General features: G+C 41.1%; 1 protein-coding gene across 1 annotated transcript in view; it reads left to right on the forward strand.

The window, feature by feature from the left end:
• Positions 1-967: 967 nt before the first annotated feature.
• The window catches only part of LOC143981414 (adenylate cyclase type 4-like), a gene marked incomplete at its 5' end in the record, with an annotated part of 46,027 nt that continues 22,429 nt past the window's right edge, over positions 968-24,565 (forward strand). Inside the window, 10 exon segments of the mRNA XM_077479241.1 lie at positions 968-1,079; positions 1,823-1,950; positions 2,900-3,058; positions 5,181-5,313; positions 6,201-6,380; positions 6,473-6,516; positions 16,223-16,300; positions 16,431-16,500; positions 22,717-22,814; positions 24,046-24,130. Of these exon segments, the coding sequence (XP_077335367.1) occupies positions 968-1,079; positions 1,823-1,950; positions 2,900-3,058; positions 5,181-5,313; positions 6,201-6,380; positions 6,473-6,516; positions 16,223-16,300; positions 16,431-16,500; positions 22,717-22,814; positions 24,046-24,130 (1,087 nt within the window).

The following is a 24,565-nucleotide window of genomic DNA, read 5'->3' on the forward strand; positions in this document are numbered from 1 at the left end:
CTAATTCCATCAATAAATATGCAAAAGTTTCATATCTCTGCAGCTCTTGAATTATTCTGTGTTGTACTTTCTTTGCTGGGGCCAAAGTCCTGTCTACCATTCGATAATGTAGACCAGGGATATGCATTTAGTGGACCTCCAGCTGTTGCAAAACTACAAGTCCCATCATGCCTCTGCCTCTGGGTGTCATGCTTGTGGCTGTCAGTCTTGCTATGCCTCATGGGATTTGTAGTTCTGCAACAGCTGGAGGTCTGCTAATTGCATATCACAAATGTAGACCATACTGATCCCAGAGTCTGTCTTCAGTGTCTTTTAGTAGGACTACTGGACAGAAAAGTAGTGCTGGTATGAAAGTGTATCTTCCACGTGTCCAGCAATATTTGCTTTTTACATATAAATCAGATTAGGTGAAAACATCCAGTAATTGGGTTATTCATGTGGGGCAAATGTCTAATTTCATCAATATCCACTTGGATATTAGATGAGTGGGATGTAAACTCCATTGTGACCATGTCAATCCAATTTTATTTTTATTTTTTCCCTATGTCAGGGAAATGCAATTAACGGACCTCCAGCTGTTGCAAAACTACAAGTCCCATCATGTCTCTGCCTGTGGGTGTCATGCTTGTGGCTGTCAGTCTTGCTATGCCTCATGGGACTTGTAGTTCTGCAACAGCTGGAGGTCCACTAATTGTATATCCCTGGTCTATGTAATCCAGATGTTTGGCTTAAGTACCGAATATCTTAGTATTAACTGTACATATGGTCAAGTTGTTGGATTGTAAAATGTATAACTAGCATGTTATTTCTTTGGGACAGTGGTGGGTTGTTTGTTTTTAAGTATCGGTTTTTAAGTATCTGGGCCCACCACAACCATTACATAGGGGTCCCACTTCTACTGTCAGATTTGTTTATGTATGTTATGTTGTGTGTTGTATGTGACACAACCTTTTGTTGAATGTTGCAGTATCCTGTATGCAGACATTGTTGGTTTCACGCTCCTCTCAAGCGAGTGTTCCCCAAAGGAGTTGGTCCTCATGTTGAATGAGCTTTTTGGAAAGTTTGACCAGATAGCAAAGGTAAGTAGCGCAAGGTAAACAAGTAGTGGTGCACCGAAATTAATATTTTGGTACCAAAAATTCAGGATACGCTTGGCCAAAACTGAAATTGGCTGTTTATATATATATAAAATTAAAAAAAGTGTGTGTGTGTATGTATGTATGTATATATATATATATATATATATATATATATATATATATATATATATATATATATATATATATATATATATATATATATATATATATATATATATATATATATATATATATAAACATTTTTTTTTTTTTGTTTTTTTCATTATTGTATTATATTTGACTTTTTTAACTAATGAATTTAAATGCATATGAATTTATTGTCGGCCATTAACAGCACCTTTTTGAAGCGGTGTTAAAAATCCTGCTTGCTGAAATTTTGGTGCACATTTGATCATTTTAAATAATCTGCACCAAAAACGCACCTCCCCATTGAAAACACAGCAAGAATGTATCAAAAATGCACCCTCGTTGTGTTTTTGAGGCATTTTTTGAGTCACATACTCATGAACAAACCATAATCAAGGTAAAATCATGGAAAAATTGCAGGCATTTTCGGCATCCATTACCAGCACTTTTTTTTTTTTTTCGGCACAATGCTTAAAACCCTATTTTCGGACGATAATTTTCAGCTGCCGAAATTTCAGTGCATTGCCAGTAAAAATGTTTCAGATTGATGGTAATTAGGGAAAGGTCACAAAGTCTAAGATCTGTTTTCTTTATAGGAAAATAACTGCATGCGCATCAAGATCCTGGGTGATTGCTATTACTGTGTGTCAGGGCTGCCAGAATGCTTGCCGGACCATGGCAAAAACTGTGTGCAGATGGGTTTAGACATGTGCCAGGCAATCCGGTGAGAGGATTCATGATTTTCTTCTAGACTTGTGTGTGGTGTTTTCGTTATCTGTTGTTTTAACAGTTGAGTGGTAGATCTGTGTAGGAAGTGATAATTGTATAGACAACAGTTGCTTGTCTGTTTTATATCAATATTTCATTCAGCGTAAACCCTGTGAAATTTTTTTTACTCAAATTGTTTTTTTTTTTTGAGCCTTTAAAACGGATCTTTACACATTCGTTGTTTGATAACAATTAATATTTTTTAACAAAAGAACATATATTCCACATTAATAATTATGTTACCAAATGAGCGTGTGCTGGAAATTGCCTCCAGCATTGTTACTGCTTCTTTTTGCTAGGGGCTGCCATTTTGCGCAAGCCAAGAACCCCTGAGCAGCAGTAAATCTTTAGGGTAGCAGCAGGTTGGCCTCTACATTTTTAGCACAGTGCCAAAACATAGGGAACAACTGAGCATGTGCAGAGCAGGGTGACGGTGTATTGCTGGATTTTAAACAGTATAGGCCCCTATTCTGAATGTTTTACATGGCTATACCTGCAAAAGGGGCCTGCCTGAAGTGATCTAGCAAGACTTAATTTTCTGACTAAAGTTCCACTTAAAAAGTGATCCTCTACTTTTGTAGATTTAAAACAAAGTTACAGATTCACTTGATAGCCTGCCCCACTTTAATCCCCACAAATAATTTTACCCTACCAAAGGCCTCTATAGGAAGGTTTTACACCAATGGGTTTCTTCAGCAGTGAAGTAAATAGTGCATGAGAGTTACCAGAAGTCGGCTTCCATCAGCTTAATGTGGCCAACCATACCAAAGCTGGTTTCTTACTCACACTGTTACACCAAATAGTCAAATGTATGCAAATATGGCTGTTTTGTAAAATCTTTGTGTAGATGTTGATTTGTTTATTGGATCCAGTGAATTGAATCATTTGTTGTAACCTTTCTTTAGGAAGCTGCGTAAGGCTACAGGTGTGGATATTAACATGCGTGTTGGGGTACATTCAGGAAACACATTGTGTGGAGTAATCGGACTCCAGAAATGGCAATATGATGTCTGGTCACATGATGTAACTTTGGCCAATCATATGGAAGCAGGAGGAGTTCCAGGGTAAGACTGGGAAATCAATGCAAGACCCCTATTTCATGCATTACCATTTAATACAAGAACCCTTAATTTTGATATTTTAATACCTTTTTTGATGAAAACATCAGCACTTTGTTGGAGATGACACTTATAGTTATGTATAATTGTTTATACTTAAAATGGTTGTGAAGACGAGAGTTTTTTATTTTTTTTACTTTAAAATGGTTGTAAACCCCATTCATGAAATCTGACCTAAGTACATATATCTGTAGTGTTTACTTATCCCTCTCCAAAGCTCTGAGTGTCGTTTCTCTCTGGTGCTCCATTCTTCTGTTATCAGCATCATTCACTTCTGACAAGCTCTCCAACACATAAGATAACAACAAGAGAATAAAGCACCACTAAGTGTGGTATTAAGTGTAATTTATTATGGCCCCCATAATGGGTTACTCAAGTACATAGTGTACAGGCTCGTCATTAAAGGTAAATTCTGGGGGTCTGTCCATGTACTCCTCGTGCGCTGGGCAGCTGGATGTCTCACACTGTAGGGGAACGGAGCTGTAACTGGATAATATCCTCTAGAGCCCTCGAGCAGATCCCGGTTGGAGCGCAGTGTTGCACGAGTGGTAAGGGGGTACTGAGGACATCACAAGTCCCAGGATGCTTCCCCTTACACAACACTACGCTCCATGCTATGGTCCACCCTGGATCCTGGAACTACTTGACTCCTCTAGAGGATATTATCTGGTCACAGCTACATTCCCCTATTACGTGAGGCATCCAGCTACCAAGCGCACAAGGAGTAGACCGACAGATATGCTCTTGATCAAAAGCTAGGGGACACTAGGGTATGGACTTCCTTTATGAGACTTTTATTATGAACATTTCTGATTTATATTTGTATGTTTGCCTTTGCGCCTACTATCTAGTTAAATTAACACATGAGATAACAGTAGCTGAAAATTTGTGCCGGAGGGGGAACTTAGATGGAAAATAAGCATAGAGCATGTCTATTCAGATGCCAGCTCTTCATGTTCCTTCGTTCCTTTGCCTGGAGGGAGGGGGGGGGGGGGGGAATGTCCCTTTCCTCCAATCAGATCACACACAGTGTAAGCCAAGACTCCCCACCCACTGCTCAAAGAGGAAGAAAGATTTCAAACATGATATGCACTTTTCAAAGTGTGTAGAAAGGGAAAGACTGCAGATATACAAGTAAAGCCTATGTAGAAGTATTTGTTTCATCTCTGTATCATCTGAGGCTGTTCACTTCACTGGGTACATGTGAGGAATTACAACCACTTTAATGCATTCTCTGCATTAAGGTAACAAAAACCTTTTAATGTCGCTCCCCCCCTTTAATTACTTACTGGAGCCCAATCTCCATCTGGTGCTGTGCCTTAGAGCCGCAGCACTGGTGTCTCGCTCACTTTCCAATACCATTGCACACATAGCAGTTATATATATACATATATCATGTTTGTTACTTTAAAAAAAAGCACCTTTACAACCGCTTTAAGGTACAAAAATGTTCCATGATCATCTCCCCACCAGGCGGATGTCCATGGACACCCTCCCAGAACTGGAGAGCCACACTGTAGCCATCTTTCGGCTATATCGTGGGTGAGAAGAGGTTAATTCAGCGGTGTGCACGAGAGCAGCAGTGATGCTTTCTGTTTCTCTCCTCACTGAACTCAGGGGCGGCAGTGGGAGCAATTGGCTGAGGGAACTGGGGCGGGGCCAAGCTGCGATGTGTGCCTATAGACGCACACAACCCAATTTGGGATAGAGCCCACACTAGTTCCCCTATAGCAGGGATATGCAAATAGCGGACCTCCAGCTGTTGCAGAACTACAAGTCCCATCATGCCTCTGCCTCTGGGTGTCATGCTTGTGGCTGTCAAAATCTTGCTATGCCTCATGGGACTTGTAGTTCTGCAACAGCTGGAGGTCCGCTAATTGCATATCCCTGGCCTGTAGCAAGGGGCTTGGGGACCCCAGATAGGAGGGAAAGGACTGCTCTGTGCAATACATAGAGAAGGTAAATATAACATGTTTATTATTTTAGGAAGGAAAAAAAGTCTTTATAATCACTTTAAGCTTATATTTAATAATGGCATGCTATCTAACCCTTATCTATTCTTCTGTAGGAGAGTTCATATAACAGAAGCCACGCTCTCCCATCTTGGAGGGGAATATGAAGTAGAGGATGTAACTCATATGCAGAGGGACCCCTACCTTAAAGAACATAACATAAAAACGTATCTAGTCATTGACCCAAGGGTAAGTCGTCTTGTATATCTATATACAACATGAAGAAACGTGAAACAGATGTAAACATTTCACATAAGTGCGCCTGTGTGAATGAGGCCTTACTCTGGAATAAAAATGCATGTCCAGTCAAAAGCTTTAATTTTTGGCTGGAACAGGGAATGGTTAGAGGAACATCCATTGAGGTCCCTCATTTTCCCTCTTTTCTGTTCATACCTGTATTTTGGTTTTCTCATCACTTTTTGTGCTGGAAACAGTGGCTACCAGTACAGGAAGTAAGGGTGAACGTTCCTTGTGGGGACACATGCAGCAATAAAACTTGACCTCTATTCAAAATTGAATTTTTGCCTAAGATACTTTTATTTTGTGGGTTTTTATAAATATGGAAAGTAAATAGGGCATTCTATTGTATACTCTATTTCCTGGCTGCTCAATGCGGCTTCCTGGTTCTACAATACAGCTTCCTATGACACGTGTGCACCTTTTGGCCTGGCCAATTTATCAGCATTATCCACATTGTCTAAGGAGAAGTAAAGTTGAACCAAGAAGCAGTAATGTGAAGCAGAGAAGTAGGAGGCAGAGGGGTGTGTATTCCAATAATGGGCAAAATGACAAAACCTTTTGCAATACACAAAACGCACATAAATCCAATTTACACATGCTCCACTTTAAGAACAGTAAACTTGCCCTATATTTTACACTGCGTAATATTTAGACTGAGCCGCTAAAATATTTGCATACCTATAATTAGTTGCTCATAAACTTTAACCTTAACAAGAAAAGTAACCTACAAATGATTTAGCTACTACAAGCAAATGGGGACTATTTAAAAATATAAATGCTGGCCAAGAATAGACTCACAATAGAGAGATGCTAAACCCAGCTGTCTCTTGTTTCAGGCTAGTGATGACAGTGAGGAAGATGACATATTGCCAAACAGGTCTGCTGAGGTCACCAAGACAAGGGCGTCCGTTCGCATGACACGCTATCTGGAATCTTGGGGGGCTGTGAAGCCATTTGCTCACCTTAATCACAGGGACAGCCTGATACCTGAAGCCCTGACTTCCTCCGGCATTATGGTGAGTATTGCTCATGCTACACTGTAACATGCATTACTGTTTGTTCCTTACGCATTACATGTTTAAACTTGTTTTTGCTGTTTACCCCACAGGATCACCCAATGTCTTCTATAAACACAAACCGGAATACTGACAAGTAGGATATGAAACCTGCTTCTCTCTTGCTGCCCCTTACTTCCTATATGCCTTGTGATGTCAAATACATCTCTTTAATGGATCTACTGCTGCTGCTGTCTTGTTTTCTCCTGCTTGGCCCATCTGTCCTGTGGCCTTCTGTCTGATGTCAGCACGGCTTCTTGTGGGTAGAGACTATGGATCCTGCTTTTCTGTACTTGTATCTCTTTTGTCTGCGTGTCTTGTGCTCTTATTGTTTGGTTCACACCATGGCTCCCCTACTCCGCAAATAAACCAGAATACTATATCCTTTATTCTTTTTTTTATGTTACGTTATTAAACTGGGTATTCCTGCAAGTTTTGATTAGTGATGAAGTGTTGAACCTCTTTCGGGTTTTAATTGCTGTACCTACTGGGGAGATTTACGCAAATTGTCCTGGTGACTGTGTGATTGTTATCTGAGATCGTTTCTCTCTCGAACAGTTTGCACCGCACCTTCTGACTCATTGCAGGAAGCCTAGTCTCAGAGAAATAATTAGGCCTCCACTGCTTACCACCTCCTGAAAAATGTTACACTAGCCTTACATGGATATATTTTTCTTCCATTCAAGAGGTATACATTGCGGATCTGCATCTACGAATCTGTAGTGTCGGCTAATTTCATTCTGAAAACTCACAGTGGCTGATTGGATACAGCTGCTGTTCAGCCAACAGTTCTCCACATGGCTTCTTTGATTTTGGTCAAAGGATATCTATTCCATCAGGAATCACCTGAAATTTGCTCATTGTCTGGCCAGCTTAAAGTGATTGTAAAGGATAAAATGTTATTAAAAAAATATATATTTTATACTTACCTGCTCTGTGCAGTGGTTTTGCACAGAGCAACTATGATCCTCTTCTTCTTGGGTCCCCCTGCTGGTGTTCTTGGCCCCTCCCTCTTGCTGAGTGTCCCCATCGCAAGCCGCTTGCTGCGGGGGCACTTGTGTATTGTCACTCCTGAGCCAGTTCTCTGCATCTATAAGACACAGAGAGCATGGCTCAGCCCCTCCCCCCACTCACACCTCACTGGCTATGATGGACAGCAGCCGGGAGCCAATGGCTCCTGCATCTCAGTCAGTCAGAAGGGAGAGACCCGGGAGAACCTCGGATCTCATGCACTTCGCTAGATCGGGCTTGAGCAAGTATTAGGGGGGCTGAGGGGGGAGCTGCACACTGAAAGTATTTTACCTTCATGCATAGAAGGTAAAAAACCTTTAGCCTTTACAACCACTTTAATGTGATTTGTAAACTTTACTCTTTTTATTTTTTTTTATTTTTTTTTTCACACCTTTCACACCCTGCAAGGTAAAAGCATAATGTGCCAGTATGCATCGCATAGTAGCACATTATGTTAAAGGAGTTGTAAAGGCAGAAGGTTTTTTTTTTTTATCTTAATGTATTCTTTGCATTAAGATAAAAAGCCTTCTGTGTGTAGCAGCCTCCCCAACACCCCCTAATACTTACCGGAGCCCCCTCTCTGTCCAGTGATGTCCACAAGTCCCTTGGTCGTCCCTGACTCTCCCTCCTGATTGTCTGAGACACAGCAGCAGCGCCATTGGCTCCCATGGCTGTCAATCAAACTCAGCCAATCGAGAGAGAGAGAGGGGGCAGGGCCAAGCTGCAGCTCCGTATCTGAATGAACACACAGAGCTGCAGCTTGGCTCGGGTGCCCCCATAGCAAGCTGCTTGCTGTGGGGGCACTCAACAGGAGGGAGGGGCCAGGGTCATAGAAGTAGGACTCGAGAAGAGGATCTGGGCTGCTCTGTGCAACAGAGCAGGTAAGTATGACATGTTTGTTTTTGTTTTTTTTTAAACAGATTTTACAATCACTTTAAACTTACCTTAAAGTGAAGCCCTCCTGCGCTGAGATCTTAGCGCTCCAGCGGGCCTCCCATTTTCACCTGTGATGCTTCCAGGTTCACGGAATACGGCTCTGTGATTGGTGGGAGCTGCGATGACATCACTCCCCTGCAGGTTATGGCACTGGGCTCTGGAGGAACGGCCGTTCCTTCAGGGAGCATGTGCCAGTGATGTCACTTGCTGCCTGTAATGTAAATATCTCCTATCTGCCCGTTTTTATGAGATATTTACACTACTATTAGGTAAGCCTCATACGCTTACTTATAGGTAAAAGTTATAGAGGAAAGTTTACTTCCTCTTTAAGCTGTATGACTGCCTGTAGCTTCAGTACATTGTGAGCCACTAACCTGAAACAAGCATGCTATGCTGCAAGTGAAATCAGAACTCTTCGTTATGGGTCAGGGACCTAAAAAGATTTTGAAGTCCTTAGATCAATATGACAGTCGGGCAACTTTCTTTTTAAATAGTATGGTCTGTAATGGTACCCTATGTATTTTTCCCAGTACAGATTTTCTTTTGCCCATATTCTTGTCACCAGTTTTAACAATAAGTGGAATTGTACACCCTACCCTAATTACTATAGGCAACTACTCAGGAGTCATACGAGTAGCTGTGAACTGTGGTCTTTGGATAGACAGAAGTAAAGAGGAACAGTATTTAGAAAATGCATACGTATTTATAAGCTGTTCCTCACAATTTTTTGTAACAGACATTCATTTTTATACTGTTGTATTGCTTTAAAGCTAAACTCAAGGCAAAAATAAAGTTTTCCCATGCAGTGGGGCTGTGCTCGCACTGCATGGGTCAACTGTTCTTTTTTTTTTTTTTTTATTTTGTCTAGAGGATTGGAGAGCAGGGATATACTTGCCTAATCCTCCGCTCCTTCCTGCACAAGAACGGTCCCTGTGGCCTCTGCTCCCCTCCCGTGGTGGACTGTTGGAAGCTCATAGACCTGCTCTGGACATGAGGAAGTCAGGAAAAGTCTCCCATTGGATCGTGGGGGAGTACTGTATCCTGGTGGAGCAGAGGATCAGTTTAGTGTACAGCTTTCTCTTCTCCCCTGGACAAAACAAGCAGTTGACCCGCGAAATGCAAGAACAGCCCCACTGCATGGGAAAACTTTATTTTTTTTACCCAGAGTTGGACTTTAAGATGGCCACACACCAGTCAGAGCAATTATATTACTATATACTAGTTGGACAGATGTGTTTAAGGGATATGCGGACAAATGTACAGGCTAACACTGATCATTTTCTAGTCACATTTTCTCTGCCGAATATTTGCATGCTTAACTTTTCCAGGGTCACATACATTTCTGTGTTGGATTGTGAATAGTTCATCTATTCTAGAGAGAGAGGAGTTAATCTAAATCTAGAAAGATGGGAATCTGGCCTGCTGTAACAGTATTTCAATACCCACCCAGGGACATGGGTCTAGCAGTTGGTGAATGAAAAGCTTTAGTGGAGATGGCACCCTCACTATATGGCAGTGGCGGCTGGTGCTCTGTTTTTTGGAGGGGATGGCAAACAAGCCACCTGAATATTAATTCGCTATTGTCTCGCAGCTGGGTGGGCTCAGGGCGCAGTGCTTTGCTCCCCGATCCCACCCTTTTTTTTTTTTAAGCCGATTAGAGCCTCAGGCTTTAATCGCATGCTTAACCACTTGAGATCCGCGCTATAGCCAAATGACGGCTACAGCGCGGATCTCCTTTTCCGGGACTACGTCTATTGACGTCGTCCCGTGCACGAGCGGCCTGCGCGCCCCCTGAGGGGCGCGCGCGGCGCGCTCTGTGATCGGCGAGTCTATGAGACTCGCCTGATCACCGATCCGTGCAAGGGGTCGATCCCGACCCCTTATCACGTGATCAGCTGTCAGCCAATGACAGCTGATCATGTGATATAACGGAGCCGGTAATCGGCTATTATTCCTCCTCGCGCTGTCAGCGCGAGGAGAAATAAAAAGCCGATCACCGGCGGCCGTGATCGGGACATCAGTCCCGATCATGGCCAGCCCTGCTAGTGCCCACCTGCCCCCTGCCAGTGCCACATTAATAAAAAGTGCCCCCCGTCGGTGCCAGCCAGCAGTGCCCACAGTGTCACCCAGCAGTGCCACCCAGCAGTGCCCACAGTGCCACCCAGCAGTGCCCACAATCTGCCTCAACAAAGGTGCTGCACCCCAGTGCCACCCAGCAGTGCCCACAATCTGCCTCAACAAAGGTGCTGCACCCCAGTGCCACATATCCGTGCCCATCAGTGTCATCTACCAGTGCCCAGCAGTGCCGCCCATCAGTGCCCAGCAGAGCCACCTATCAGAGCCACCTATCAGTGCCCATCAGTCCCATCTATCCGTGCCACCCATCTGTGCCACCTTATCTGTGCCCATCTTTGCCCATCAGTGCCGCCTTATCTGTGCCCATCGGTGCCACCTTATCTGTGCCTATTAGTGCCGCCTTAACTATGCCTATCAGTGCCCACCAATGCAGCCCATCAGTGCCGCCTCATCAGCGCACTTCAATGAAGGAGAAAAATGACCCGTTTGCAAAATTTTATAACAAACTATTAAACATGATTTTTTTTTTTTTGCATCTTTTTTTGTTTGTTTAGAAAAAAATAAAACTCCAAGCTGTGATTAAATACCACCAAAAGAAAGCTCTATTTGTGGGAAAAAAATGATAAAAATTTAATTTGGGTACAGTGTTGTATGACCGCGCAATTGTCATTCAAAGTGCATCAGCACTGAAAGCTGAAAATTGGTCTGGGACTGAGGGGGGTTTAAGTGCCCAGTAAGCAAGTGGTTAAACAAAAAAACCCACTGAAATCAGTGGCAGCCACTGCTATATAGCGCCCTAAAAAAAAATATATATATATATATATATATAATTATGCACACCATCTCTATCATCTCTATCGCTCTCTATAATTTTATTTTATTTTTTTAATCTCTGTATTTTGAGACTGTATTCCCCTTCCTCTATTACCTTCTGAAAACTGAATGCTCTTTTGTCATGTATTGAATGTAACACATTTAAAAAAGGGGTTATAGTCATAGCTGTATTTATTTAGTACAAACATTTGACATATAAAATATGTGCTGAACCCGCACCACATCCTGTTGATTAATCATAACAGATATGTTCTGTAGAGACTTGATATATGTGCATTTTTTAGAGGACCTACTTTTCGGATTAACTAATGCATGCACTGAAGGATTTTTCTTGTGGATGCCAGAACTGTATAATGGTTTAAGGCAGCATTCACACATGTATTTAGGGGTACACTGTAAAGTCCTGCAGCAGATTCAGCAGGGTTTATGCAAACAGTTTGGACCCACAGTAATCACGTATGATTTACATGCAAATGGTGGTGTGCATTGTCAGCCTATCATTGCTTTGTACAGGGCTTCCCGCGGCTGTTCATATAAACCCAGCTAAGTTTCCTGCAGGAATTCCTAGCCCACCCTTAAACGCAAGTGCAAATGAAGCCCTAAACACATTTCTTATAATCTGCTTTGACTCCGTTGGCTTCCTTTTGAAAGACTCTACTTTTGTAATCGCCTAATAGTTTAGGTTTTGAACATTTTATTTTTTATTTATTTTTTTACTTTTTTTTTTTTTATTGGCGCATTAAGATATTTTGGTAATCCCAGGTGGGTGTATACAGAATGTGTAACATTTATTTTGTAGTCTATTCAATAAAAGAAGGGGGTTTTAAGATTTATATTCCAGTTTTAAAGGGTACCTCTATACATAACATTGTATAAACTAGTGTTTGGTACTGCTGAGCTACCATAATATGGGTTTTGGTAGCTCAAATGGGCACTTTTTATAGATGCACATTGGTTTATCTACTAAGATAGCTGAGATTATGTTGGGACAAAGGCTGTCTTTCATTTAATTTAATAATAATTTAAGTATTTTAAACTATTCTCCACAGGATAGGAAAACTCAAGTGTATATAGTTTGCTGTAATAGTCTAATATGCAAGGTGAAAAAGCAGTAAAAGAAAAGCCAGTAGAAGCAAGCAAACTGCTTTTGTATGATATTGCTGCCTGATGGAATATAGTACTAAATAAATGCAGCTTTTATATACATGTACTGTTTTCTTACATTGTCATACTGAAATGTATAGGAAAAGATAATGTATAGTGGTTTGATGTCAAGCAGTATCCAGGTATTTTTCCATTAATGTGTAGTCTAACAGAAGTGAGGATTCTTCGCTGTATCTCTATCCTTCCGATAGCACTGATAACATGACTAGTTGTTTTATGTGATTGACATGCCTACACATGCAGCCTGGCATACTGATGCTCTTTCTTGGTACAGCCAGCGTGCATGGATATACATTCAGGAAAATATACAGGTAATGAGTTGTTGCTTGATCCCTCACTACAGTTTATTTATCGATCAAAGTTAGTGATGGCTATCAAGATTTCATTGTAATATTTTATAGCACAGAAACCGATGAATGCTTTTGTGATAAAAAAGAGAGAGGATAATTGTCCAATTAAATATTGTCCTCACATGATATTTAATTAAACTGTCAGACCAAAGAACCCTCTGGGTTCAGCATATTGCAATTTACTGCTAACAGAGGGTAGTGGAAGCATTTCGAAAGCCACATGGAATATGTTTGTCATTTTATTCATGTTTTCTGGTGTTCTTGACCGCTTTCTATGCTTCACTAATTCTGCTGCTCCTTACCAATTGCTGTACTGAATAACATTTTCATGCAGAACAGAATTCAACATTTTTTTTTCTTCCTGCTTTTAAAGTCATTCATATCTTTACATAATTTACATCTTATTTCTATCTGACTCACTACCTGTGCCAACTGCTCTGCTAATGACCCTGAAATATCAGCCTACATTATAAATGGCTTCAGGCTTGTCCCCAGGATTTCTGTGCCGCTTCTGATATGGATTTCAGTCCAAAAATCTAATATTTAAAGAAGTAATCATACCCTTAAAACACATTCATTTTAAAGCAGACATTCTCAATTGGGGTCTTTTCAGAGCTTGCTGGGGATTCCTTGAGCTGAAGCTGATTGACCCCCAATCTGATGGCTTTTGTATATTTCGGGGACCAGTGCCACTTGCCTGAGCCAACTGTATGAACCCAATGTTTTTTTTTGTTGTTTTTTTGTAACTCTCTGTAAGGGTGGCATTCAGACCACCTCTGTAAGTATGAGTATTCTTCTCACTAGCCACCAATAAGTTAGTTTTTGCAAGGGTTCCCCTAAGATGTGAAAATTATTTCAGCGGTTACTCTGGAGTAAAAAGGTTGAGAGTGGCTAATGGCTATCATGTTTCTTAAAATTAAGTCTAGAATTGAATATAGGAAATGCAGCCTACCCAAGCTGTCTTTTATCTTTATTACCCAGGCATTGTTATAATTTACCACTCCACTCCCATTCCCTTTTGTCAGTAATCTGGTGATCCGGGAACCACTTTTGTGATGCAGGAGAGCTTTTTCCAAATGCACCTACTGCACTGGGCTTGCTGCTCTTCATATAAACAAAGTTCCAGTAGTAAAAACTTTGTGCCTTGGTAATATGAATTTTGATTAGTAATAAATTGAGCAGGAAGAGAAAACGATACATGGCACATGCTTCAGAACGTTGCCACCTAGAAATATAAAGAGCTTTATCTTTTGACTGCAGAGTATTACAGAAAACTCAGATTGAAAGGAAGATGTCAGTATAGGAATGTAAGGCCCCTTTCCCATTGGGGTGGGAGCTGCGTCGGCGGTAAAGCGCCACTATTTTTAGTGGCGCTTTACCGTCGGATTTGCAGCGATATTCGGCCACTAGCGGGGCAGTTTTACCCCCAGCTAGCGGCTAAGAAAGGGTTAAAATACACCGCAAAGCGCCTATGCAGAGGTGATTTTTCTCGCGGTATAGCCGCCCTGCCCCATTGATTTCAATGGGAAGGAGTGGTGTATACACCGCTCCTTCACTGCTCCAAAGATGTTGCTAGCAGGACTTTTTTCACAGTCCTGCTAGCGCACCGCTCCACTGTGAAAGCCCTCGGGGCTTTCACATTGGAGACACAGCAGCGGTTGTTTCAGGGTGCAATTTTTAGCGGCGTAGCACCTGCAAAGTGCCCCAGTGTGAAAGGAGCCTTAGGGTTGTCATTGTTGATTTGATTTCCAAGTTTCAGGACTGGCATTTGTATCTCTCAACAATTTAGTTTGAAGGACCTGGAACTTTGCCAACTTTCTTTGCCTACATTGTTCTAACATACCACAGGTACTTCACACCAACGTACTTATTGCATGTCAGGAGCTTAATATACATATACTTCATGAGGATATCAACCCTACAAGAATGCAACTTCAAAAACAAGTTGGCAAAGCAGCTTTTATATTCCTTTTATAACTCATGGGTTTCATAACGTTGAATGGATCTGCACAGTTGCAGTGTTTCCTGGACAAAACTAGCTGCTAAGTGATTGATTGGTTTCACTTGATTCTTAATATTTCCTATTTAGCACCTACTTTGAAGGTATCTTTCCACCCACATTTAAGGAATTTTCATGCCAGGCCAGCAACTGAAATGAATAGAACAGTGGGGCTCAAATAGCAAGCTTAGAAATTAGCCCCATTTTAGTGTCCACGTGAACTTACACTGTAAGGTTTACGGGAGCCCTGGTGTCTTGTGTCTTTGTTTCATCATGTTTATCCCTTTGTGTATATTTTGTGATCTTCCAATATTAAAAAGTGCTGCTGACTATGCTTGTGTTATATAAAGAATAACTATGCAAACCAGTCTGGAGGTTAACATAATGAAGTTAATATATCCATGTAATTTGAAGGTCAATTCCACTCTAAACAAATTTCACTTAATTGGTTTGCTGGCAAATGGGACTATGTTATGGCTTCTTACACCACTCTGTCTTTGCTACCTTCACTAGAGTTGGTAATAAAGGATAATTAAAAAATTCTGCTGCAACAGAGATGTCCGAAAAGGTGTGAACATACAGTGCCTTGAAAAAGTATTCACACCCCTTGAAATTTTCCACATTTTGTAATGTTACTACCAAGAAGTATGAATACTTTTTCAAGGCACTGTACATACCGATTGTGCAGAGAACACTGAGGGACAATTTATATTGGATGTGAGTAAGAGAAGTACTAGGACCTTCTTTCATTTTATTTAGGCTTGACAATTTTTTGCTCCTCTCTAGCTTTTAGTCAATGCACAGTGACTTAAGCTGCACATACACTGATTGAAATTCAGCCAGTCCAGCATGGACTGGCCAAATTTCAATCAAATTGTGGGCTCTGCCATTCGATTGGATGTCGATTATTTAATCAACTTCTATTTAAGGGACACTTATTCTGCCACTGTCAGAATACAATGTCCCAGTGGTGAGGATACCGGAATCATTTAATTTGTTTTATTTTCAGCTCAATGGCTTAGAGTTTATTTCCACTTTTGCAGCCAGATTGCCATGACACCTGCTTCATATTTGTTAATTGTTCAGATTAACACAGCATAACATTAAACAAAAAATTTAAATTGCTTGCTACCTTTTTAGAGGCATTATCCTTGAGAGGTTTTTTGACCACTTATTGAATGGGGGTCCCAGACATTGGTCTTGCACAGTAGCCCCTTGGTGACTTTGTCTACCACTGGGTCAAAAACAGAAACCTTTCCAGATCAATCTCACCACAGCACTCTGTGGTTCATCTAAAATACCAGTGCATTATTTTACTTATCTGCACCCTCCCAAAGCCTGTTGGAGTTATCCTTTGAATTAGATTTTACTCCTGTATTGACATTTACTTTGCATTTTTTTTTTTTATAAATCTAATTTTCCCCTGTTTATAGAACCCGTTGTCCAAAGGAGACTAATGAGCCAACCAATGAGAACCTCTATAATGTTTTGGAAGAGCTGAACTCCTTAAGGTATGCAGCTATAATACATTTAGTAAGAACATTTAAAAAAAAAAAAAAAAAAGTATTTTTCAGTGTATGTGTATAAAGACATATGTAACAGTGCTCTGTAACCTCCTTGTTTGATGCTTCTGCTTCTCAGGCAGTGGAAGAAATCGGATGATTTTAACCGGGTCACCCTCTACTTCAATCAGCCAGCAATAGAGAAAGAGGTAAAGTGTGATGCGTGTCATTTGCCACATACAATATATTAGTTCAAAATGGTAAGCGATACTAATATAGGAAACAGAGCTCAAAAGGTGGTCTTTAATGAGCTGCTCAACACCAGTGCCATCCTCTATTCAGTAAGCCCTCACAAAGCATTAGCCTAGTCTTAACAGACTACCAACTTAAATGTTGACTTAGTGGAACATCACTTAAAAGGCTTTTCTCACATGTCCAAGGAGACTGCAGCAAAACTATTTTGAAGTGCCATGCGTCTAAAGTGGGGAGCCGGGTGTGAAACAGCAGGAAGTCACGACCAACTTCCCAGTAAAGAAGGCGCAAAAAGGGACTCGAAGAGCCTGGGTTGGTAATTGTCTGTCTGTTTATTAAAAGTCAATTGCTACAGTATTTGTAGCTGCTGACCTTTAATTAAAAAAAAAGACAGTGGATAGTCTTTAACCACCTCCGGCCCGCTGTATAGACAAATGATGGGCGCGGTCTCTTGTTCTGGGACCTGGTGCGACCCTGATCTCGGTAAATGTGCTTAGCTGTGTCCAATCAAAGCTGATCAAATGTAAACAAGGGGATCTCATTTATTGGCTCGTTTTGCACTAACAGAGTGTGAGAAGAGCTGAGACCTGTACAGATAATCAGGGCAATGTTTTTTATTTTTTTGCAAAAAAAAACACTGCGGTGATTAAATACCACCAAAAAAAAGCTCTGTTTGTGGGAGAAAAAATGCTGAAAAAATCATTTGGGTACAGCGTTGCATGACCGCGCAATTGTCATGGGACACTTTACATTTTAGCAAAATAGTGAGTGTACAGCTTGTATAACAGTGTCAATTTGCTGTCCCCCCAAAATAATTCAACACAGCCATTAATGTCTAAACCACTGGCAAAAAAAGTGAGTACACCCCTAAGTGAATATGTCCAAATTGGGCCCAATTAGCCATTCCCCCTCCCCGGTATCATGTGACTCATTAGTGTTAGTGGGGAGCATGTGTGTTAAATTTGGTTTTATAGCTCTCACCCTCTCATACTTGTCACTGGAAGTTTAACATGGCACCTCATGGCAAAGAACTCTGAAGATCTGAACAAAAATCTTCAGAGAGCTCTACATGAAGATGGCCTAGGCTATAAGCAGATTGCCAAGACCCTGAAACTGAGCTGCAGCATGGTGGCCAAGACCATACAGCAGTTTAACAGGACATGTTCCACTCAGAACAGGCCGTGCCATGGTCAGCCGAAGAAGTTGAGTGCACGTGCTCAGCGTCATATCGGAGGTTGTCTTTGGGAAATAGATGTATGAGTGCTGTCAGCATTGCTGCAGAGGTTGAAGGGGTGGGGGGTCAGCCTGTCAGTGCTCAGACTATACGCCGCACACTGCATCAGTATTGTCTGCATGGCTGTCATCCAAGAAGGAAGCCTCGTCTAAAGATGATGCACAAGAAAGCTCACAAACAGTTTGATGAAGACAAGCAGACTAAGGACATGGATTACTGGAACCATGTCCTGTGGTCTGATGAGACCAAGATAAATTTATTTTGTTCAGATGATGTCAAGCGTGTGTGGCGGCAACCAGCTGAGGAGTACAAAGACAAGTGTGTCTTGCCTACAGTCAAGCATGGTGGTGGGAGTGTCATAGTCTCGGGCTGCATGAGTGCTGCCGGCACTGGGGAGCTACAGTCCTGAAGCTGAGGGTAAAGGTGATGGACTGCCCAAGTATGTCTCCAGACCTAAACCCTATTGAGCATCTTTGGGGAAGGTGGAGGAATGCAAGGTCTCTAACATCCACTGTTCGTCATGGAGAAGTGGAAGAGGACTCCAGTGGCAACCTGTGAAGCTCTGGCGAACTCCATGACCAAGAGGGTTAAAGCAGTGCTGGAAAATAATGGTGGCCACACAAAATGTTGATGCTTTGGGCCCAATTTTGACATTTTCACTTGGGGGTGTACTCAGTTTTGTTGCCAGTGGTTTAGACATTAATGGCTTTGTGAGTTATTTTGAGGGTACAGCAAATTTACACTGTTATACAAGCTGTACACTCACTACTTTACATTGTAGCAAAGTGTAATTTCTTCAGTGTTGTTACATGAAGCGATATCATAAAATATTAACAAAAATGTGAGGTGTGTACTCTTGTGAGATACTGTATATTCCTTAGAATGGCAAATTTCAAATTATTTGTATTTTTTGTAAAGCTAAAAGAATGTATCTGTGTAGATTTTCTCTAGTTGTCAAATAGGAACAGGAAAAAAAGAAAACCTTTAGGCAATGGTCGTCGTACACAGCAAAGTTTGCCTGGTTCCTGATGAACTGGAGGAAATTTACTCAGTGAGTGGCCATGTCAGCTGCGCCTCTCCCGACAGTCCTTGATTTACAAAATCAAAGGAGCTAGGGAAAAAATTGTTGACTGTTTCGGTGTCTTTATCCAGTCATATGCAGGCACTCTTCAAGCATTTTGACAGTTCACAGGGCCAAAAAACAGACGCAGCGTGAGATTTGTCCTTCTGCATTGTGTAATGAGGTTGGAAGAATGTGTTGGATAAGCCTTATATGCGTATGACCAGCTTAAAAACACTCAAACCCCTTCAGTATTGGCATAGGGCATCGATATAAAGCTAAACGAGAGGATGTGCTATTGTTGCCCCAAGATTCAGCTGTCATTTTTCTAATAAGCAGAAACTGAATTTAAATACCTATGGGCAACACAGATGCTTTTCATTTCCTCCGGTTTACAGACCATTATTTTCCTCTGCATTTGCCAGTGAATGCAGCTGGGCCATTGGGTACGGTACACTAGTTTTCTGGCATCATTACCCACAGCAGTACATTTCATATTGGGACTTTGGCACCATAAGCAAGATATAAATTAAACTGTAACCACTCATACCTCAACCTGTAACCTATTTATAATCCTTATCCCCAGCCACTTAACCATATCCCTCCCTGCAATAATAATGTTAAAATTTGCACTAACAATAGATAACTTCATCTTCCCCCTAATGCTTAAATGTTGCTTTCATCAAAAGCATAAGGCCGCGTACACACGGGCGGACTGTTCGCCCAACTTTGTCCGCTGAACAGTGTTTGGGCGGACAGTCCGCTCGTGTGTGGGCTTTCAGCGGACAGTTTCAGCGGACAGTTTGACGGACAAGGTTTTTCGGAATTTCCGAAAAACTGTCCGCTGAAACCTTGTTTCAGCGAACAGTCCGCTCGTGTGTAGGCTTGTTCGTCAAACAAAGTTGCGCGCATGCTCAGAAAGGATTTTCACGCCGAAAGCTATAATGCAGTGTATAGGACGTCGTATTTTTCGTCCTGTCGTACGTGCCGTTCACGTCATCGCGCACGGTTTCAGCAAACTGTTCGTCCGTCGTGTGTGGCCATGTCCGTCCATGCTAAGTTTGAGCGGACTGTTTGCCGAAACTGTTTGACGGACAAAGTTGGGCGAACAGTCCCCGCGTGTGTACGCGGCCTTAGTGTGAAAAGCTTACCACTAAGGAAAAAAATATATAAGTAACAAACTAATCTCCCAGTTAATGCTTAACCATGTCCCTACCACTAACATTAACCTAGCACTTAAAATGAATCCCTAATCCTAGCCATAAATTAATTGACTTCTTCCTAAGGCTAGACTAACCCCTAAATGCTTGTGCCTATTTTGCCACTGAAACCTATCAGGCTCATACTGCGTCGTATCCCTGCTGTGATGATCTACATTGGGGGGGGGGGGAGAAAATGTATATGCATATGTTTTATTTATATATTTTTTATAGTTTGGACAAAAAGATAAAACAAGTCAATTTATCTTTTATTTTCCTTTTTTTTTTTTTAAATATAAGGCTATCTCCTGGCAGTCTGTTTACAGAGTTCAGCAGCTCAAGCTGCAATATACAAACCAGACTTAATGCTTAATCCAAGTCAAGCTATTGCTGTGCTGGATCTTTAGCTATTCTTTAGTGCTCTGCGAATCTTGTGTTCTCTTTTAAAAAAAATTAATTTTAAACAAAGATTGTGTGTGTGTATAAGGTTTAAGCCTAAGAAAAATGAAATGAACTCCAGACTTGAATAGTTACTACTCTAAAATGGGCATGCAAGTGCTAAAGATGACTTCTGTGCTGAAAGGGAATTCCATTTATCCATGTAATTCGCCTACATAATCAGGAGGTGTCAGTTTGTCGTGAGATGCAGTTGTATAAAACATGTCAAACGTGTAAAAAGTTGAAAGTAAGTTGCGCATGCCCTACTAGTAATGCATGTAGCCAAGAACATTCTCATTCTTCGCACAGTTCTTAGCTCAGCAGACTAAAAGTTATTTTAAACTCAAGGACTGGAGAGGGCTATTCAGCATACTGTGTATAGTTCATTTAAAGGAGAAGTCAGGCCTGAGCTCATTTGGCTGGGTTCCTCCTATGGGTCACAGGGGTACAATTCGTCTTGCAGTTCTGTGACCTGGTTTCAGCAGAGAGTGGTCTGAAGTCCGCTCTCTGCTGACGTCACAGAAATCAGTCCAGGCACCATGCCATGCTGACAATGGGAGTCTGGATTGGCTAGGTGCCTGGGCTGATGCCCATCTCCGCCTCTCAGCGAGCCACTGAGAGCCCGAGATGGCCGCTCCCCGCCCCTCCACAGCTCAGCGCTCCAATGAGCGTGGAGGAGAAAAGCAGAGAGCTGCTGATTGACAGTCAGCAGCTCTCTGCTCGGGGAGGTGAGAGAATCGAGCCATCGCCAGTGTTCAATCACACGGTTCTCAGTGCAGAAGCGTCAGGAGACAGATGCAGCATCGGAGTGATGCTGCATCCACATAGGTAAGTATGATGGAGGAAAAACCTCTCTTTTAAGGAGTGCCAACATTCTGAGATTCTCTATGGGTTTGGCACTTTTCCAGAATTTTTGTGCTATTTGTTTTTTTTAATATATAAAATTTTATGTTTAGGACCGCATTCACACATGCACACATTAATGCAAGCTTAGTTGCTCTTTAAAGTGTATGTGAAGCCAAAACTTGATCTCACTGGAACAAAAATACATGTTTATATCTTACAATGGGGACACTTTTTTTCCCATGACAACTGTCAACAGGGGATTTTCCTCATTTCAGAGAAACTTCCTCTTACCTTCTGATGTGTCCACAGGATAGGGAATTCTGTATCTTATGCACAGATTAAAAAAAAAAAAACCTGAATGAGGTTTTAATCCTTTTGCTGCGCAATAAAAAAAATGGAAAAAATGTTTAGCCTTTAAATATACATTTAAGCTCTACTTCAAGTGTAAAGGTAATTCTAGACTGTGTTTTTTTACTGGTATATATTTCTAACCCATGCCCTTTCCTGTGCTGCATTTTTAAAGGAAATTTTATAAATCAATATGCCTTATATATATATATATATATATATATATATATATATATATATATATATATATCTTGATTTTCGTCTCTCCAGAGACCCCAGCTCCTCCACTCCTTGGTAGCTGCCTGCAGTAATTAGGGTGGGGTACATACAGTATTTTGCCTTCCGGGTATTGCTGTTGGTGATAATACAGGTTTCCTTCAAACTTACTGTAAGAGAAATGTATATGCCATTGCTGACCTCTTATCTGAAAATGCTACATGCCCGCTGGTAATACTGCTCAAGTAGCTTTAATAGTGTGATTCATTGACCTGGTATGCAAATTAGAATTTCTGACTTCATCATATGCTACATGATCTCGGTCAGGGAATCTGAATTTAAATCAGAAGTAGACAGACAGATTGAATGTTCAGGATGTCAGCGATAGCGGCCTCCAGATTTTCCTAAGTACAGGTTTCCTTTACAAAATGCCTGCTTGCCTTCTTAGGTGCAGCTTCCAGCAAACAGATGCCATACCATTCATCATACATATAGATCAATGGTATGACATGTTAAATTATACATACATTGTCGTATGTATCTTTTAATGCATGAAGTAGTGTTCAGATGCATCGAAAATACACTAGAGCTTATAAAAATGGTACTTGTAAAAATATGTAATAAAAATCAATGCATTTTAACTGCAGAAGTGTGAAATAAGCTTTTAGGTGTTGTGAAAAATCAAGGCGCAGTAAATGTTGGGTTGTCAGCTTGCAAAATCTTTATAAATATCTTCCATTTGATAAAACAGTGTCACAGATGTTTTTTGAACCTTGTTGAATTTTTAAAGAAAAACCTATGAACTGGTCTCCAATTTGATTATTTTACACAGTACCGGCTATCTGACCTACCATCATTCAAATATTACACAGCCTGCTGTTTCTTCATCTTTACCTGCAACTTTGCTGTCCAGATGTTGGTGTCTCCCAAGTAAGTGATGGAAATAGGCCACATGACCACGTATGTCACTTGACACTAGAGTTGCATCTAGCTACAGTAAACTGTTGATAAGGCTACAAACCCTTTAAAGCTGATGAGCTTTATGATGGGATTGGGTATGAATACCAACATAAAAGCATGACCGGCCACTGCCATGTATTACGTTATAAGCCAGTGATGATGAACCTTGGCACCCCAGATTTTTTGGAACTAAATTTCCCATGATGCTCATGCACTCTGCAGTGTAGTTGAGCATCATGGGAAATGTCGTTCCAAAACATCTGGGGTGCCAAGGTTTGCCATCACTGTCATAAGTGATACTAATTTGTAAAAAAAAAATGCTGAATGACAATTTATACTACAGGAGAGTAATTCGCTTGTGTGTCATTTTATAGTGTTAGTGTATAATTCAAAATTGTTTTCCTGCACTTTTTTTTTACTCCAATATGCGCCAAATTAAGAATAATTTTGTTTACATGGAATGTTAGCCATACTCAGTAGTTTGACTAGTTTATCTAAGTACAGAGTTTAATGCAGTAACCCATGACAGCCAGTCATAGATTTATTTATTATTATACACAATTTATATAGCGGCAACAGTTTACGTGCCGCTTTACAATGTATAGGGTGGGGATGACACAATTACCGTACAGTTCAATACAAAAGGTACAGGAGGGCCCTGCTCATAGAGCTTACATTCTAAGGAGGGGGTGGTGGTACAAAAGGTAAAAGCTGCAGAGAATGATTTGATGGGGGTGGCTCGGGGACAGTTGTTAGGTGGGTGTGGGATAGGCTTCCCTGAATAAATGAGTTTTCAGGGATTTCCTAAAGGTGGAAAGGGTAGGGGCTGATCGGATATACTGGGGCAGGGAGTTCCAGAGGATGGGAAATGCTCTGGAGAAGTCTTGAAGGCGAGCATGGGAGGAGGTAACAAGGGCGCTAGATTAACATGAAGTCGACAACAAAATGTTTTACCAATAAAGAAGTGTAATATACATTCATCTATATTGATGGTTTAATAACAAAAGCTAAAAAAACATCTTAAAGCCCTTCAATAGACTGCATACTTTTTTGTTTCTACGTTTGGCGCTTGTAATGGCCCCAATTTTTGCAGAAAAATAATCATGAAAACAAATGATTTCTTAAGTATCTTAAGTATTCTTAAGTATCTTGCAACATTAGTATTTTCACAGTGCCCTAATACTCTGCATCTTGTCTTTAGGAACACCGCTCTTGGCATCTCCTATGGCATTTCTTTCTTCCTTTTTCTACTCTACCTATTTACTTGCTTTGCTGGACATCTGGCGGTGAGTAGCATATAACTGGGTATTGTTTTGTTTTTCCAGTTCACAAGTGTGAAGCCTCACAATGCAACTCTTGCTTAAAGGATACCAACATTTTTGTAGCTCAAAACGATGAAAATCGTACCACTCTAATGCACCCCCAAATCTGTGGCGAGCAGATAAGTATGTGAAAAAACGGGCGCAAGACAGACAAAGTCGGCATGCCAGGCTCCAGTAGACGTCAATAAAATGGTGGCCCTGTTGCATAAATGTAAATGCTCCTGTTCTCCACCTGTAGTAGTGAATTCCTCAGATGTGTTACACCCTTTTCAGGGTTTAATCATAGCAGTCTCTACGATTAAGTCCCAAAAAAGGAGTAACATGTCTGAGGAGTTCTCTACAGCTTGTGAAAAGTAGCTGAAGCCATCTTTTACCCAACTCATTCACATTTATGTAACA

The sequence above is a fragment of the Lithobates pipiens genome, unplaced genomic scaffold, assembly GCF_037356315.1.
Source record: "Lithobates pipiens isolate NorthernLeopardFrog02 unplaced genomic scaffold, aLitPip1_a1.2 Scaffold_156, whole genome shotgun sequence".
Taxonomy (NCBI): Eukaryota; Metazoa; Chordata; class Amphibia; order Anura; family Ranidae; genus Lithobates; species Lithobates pipiens.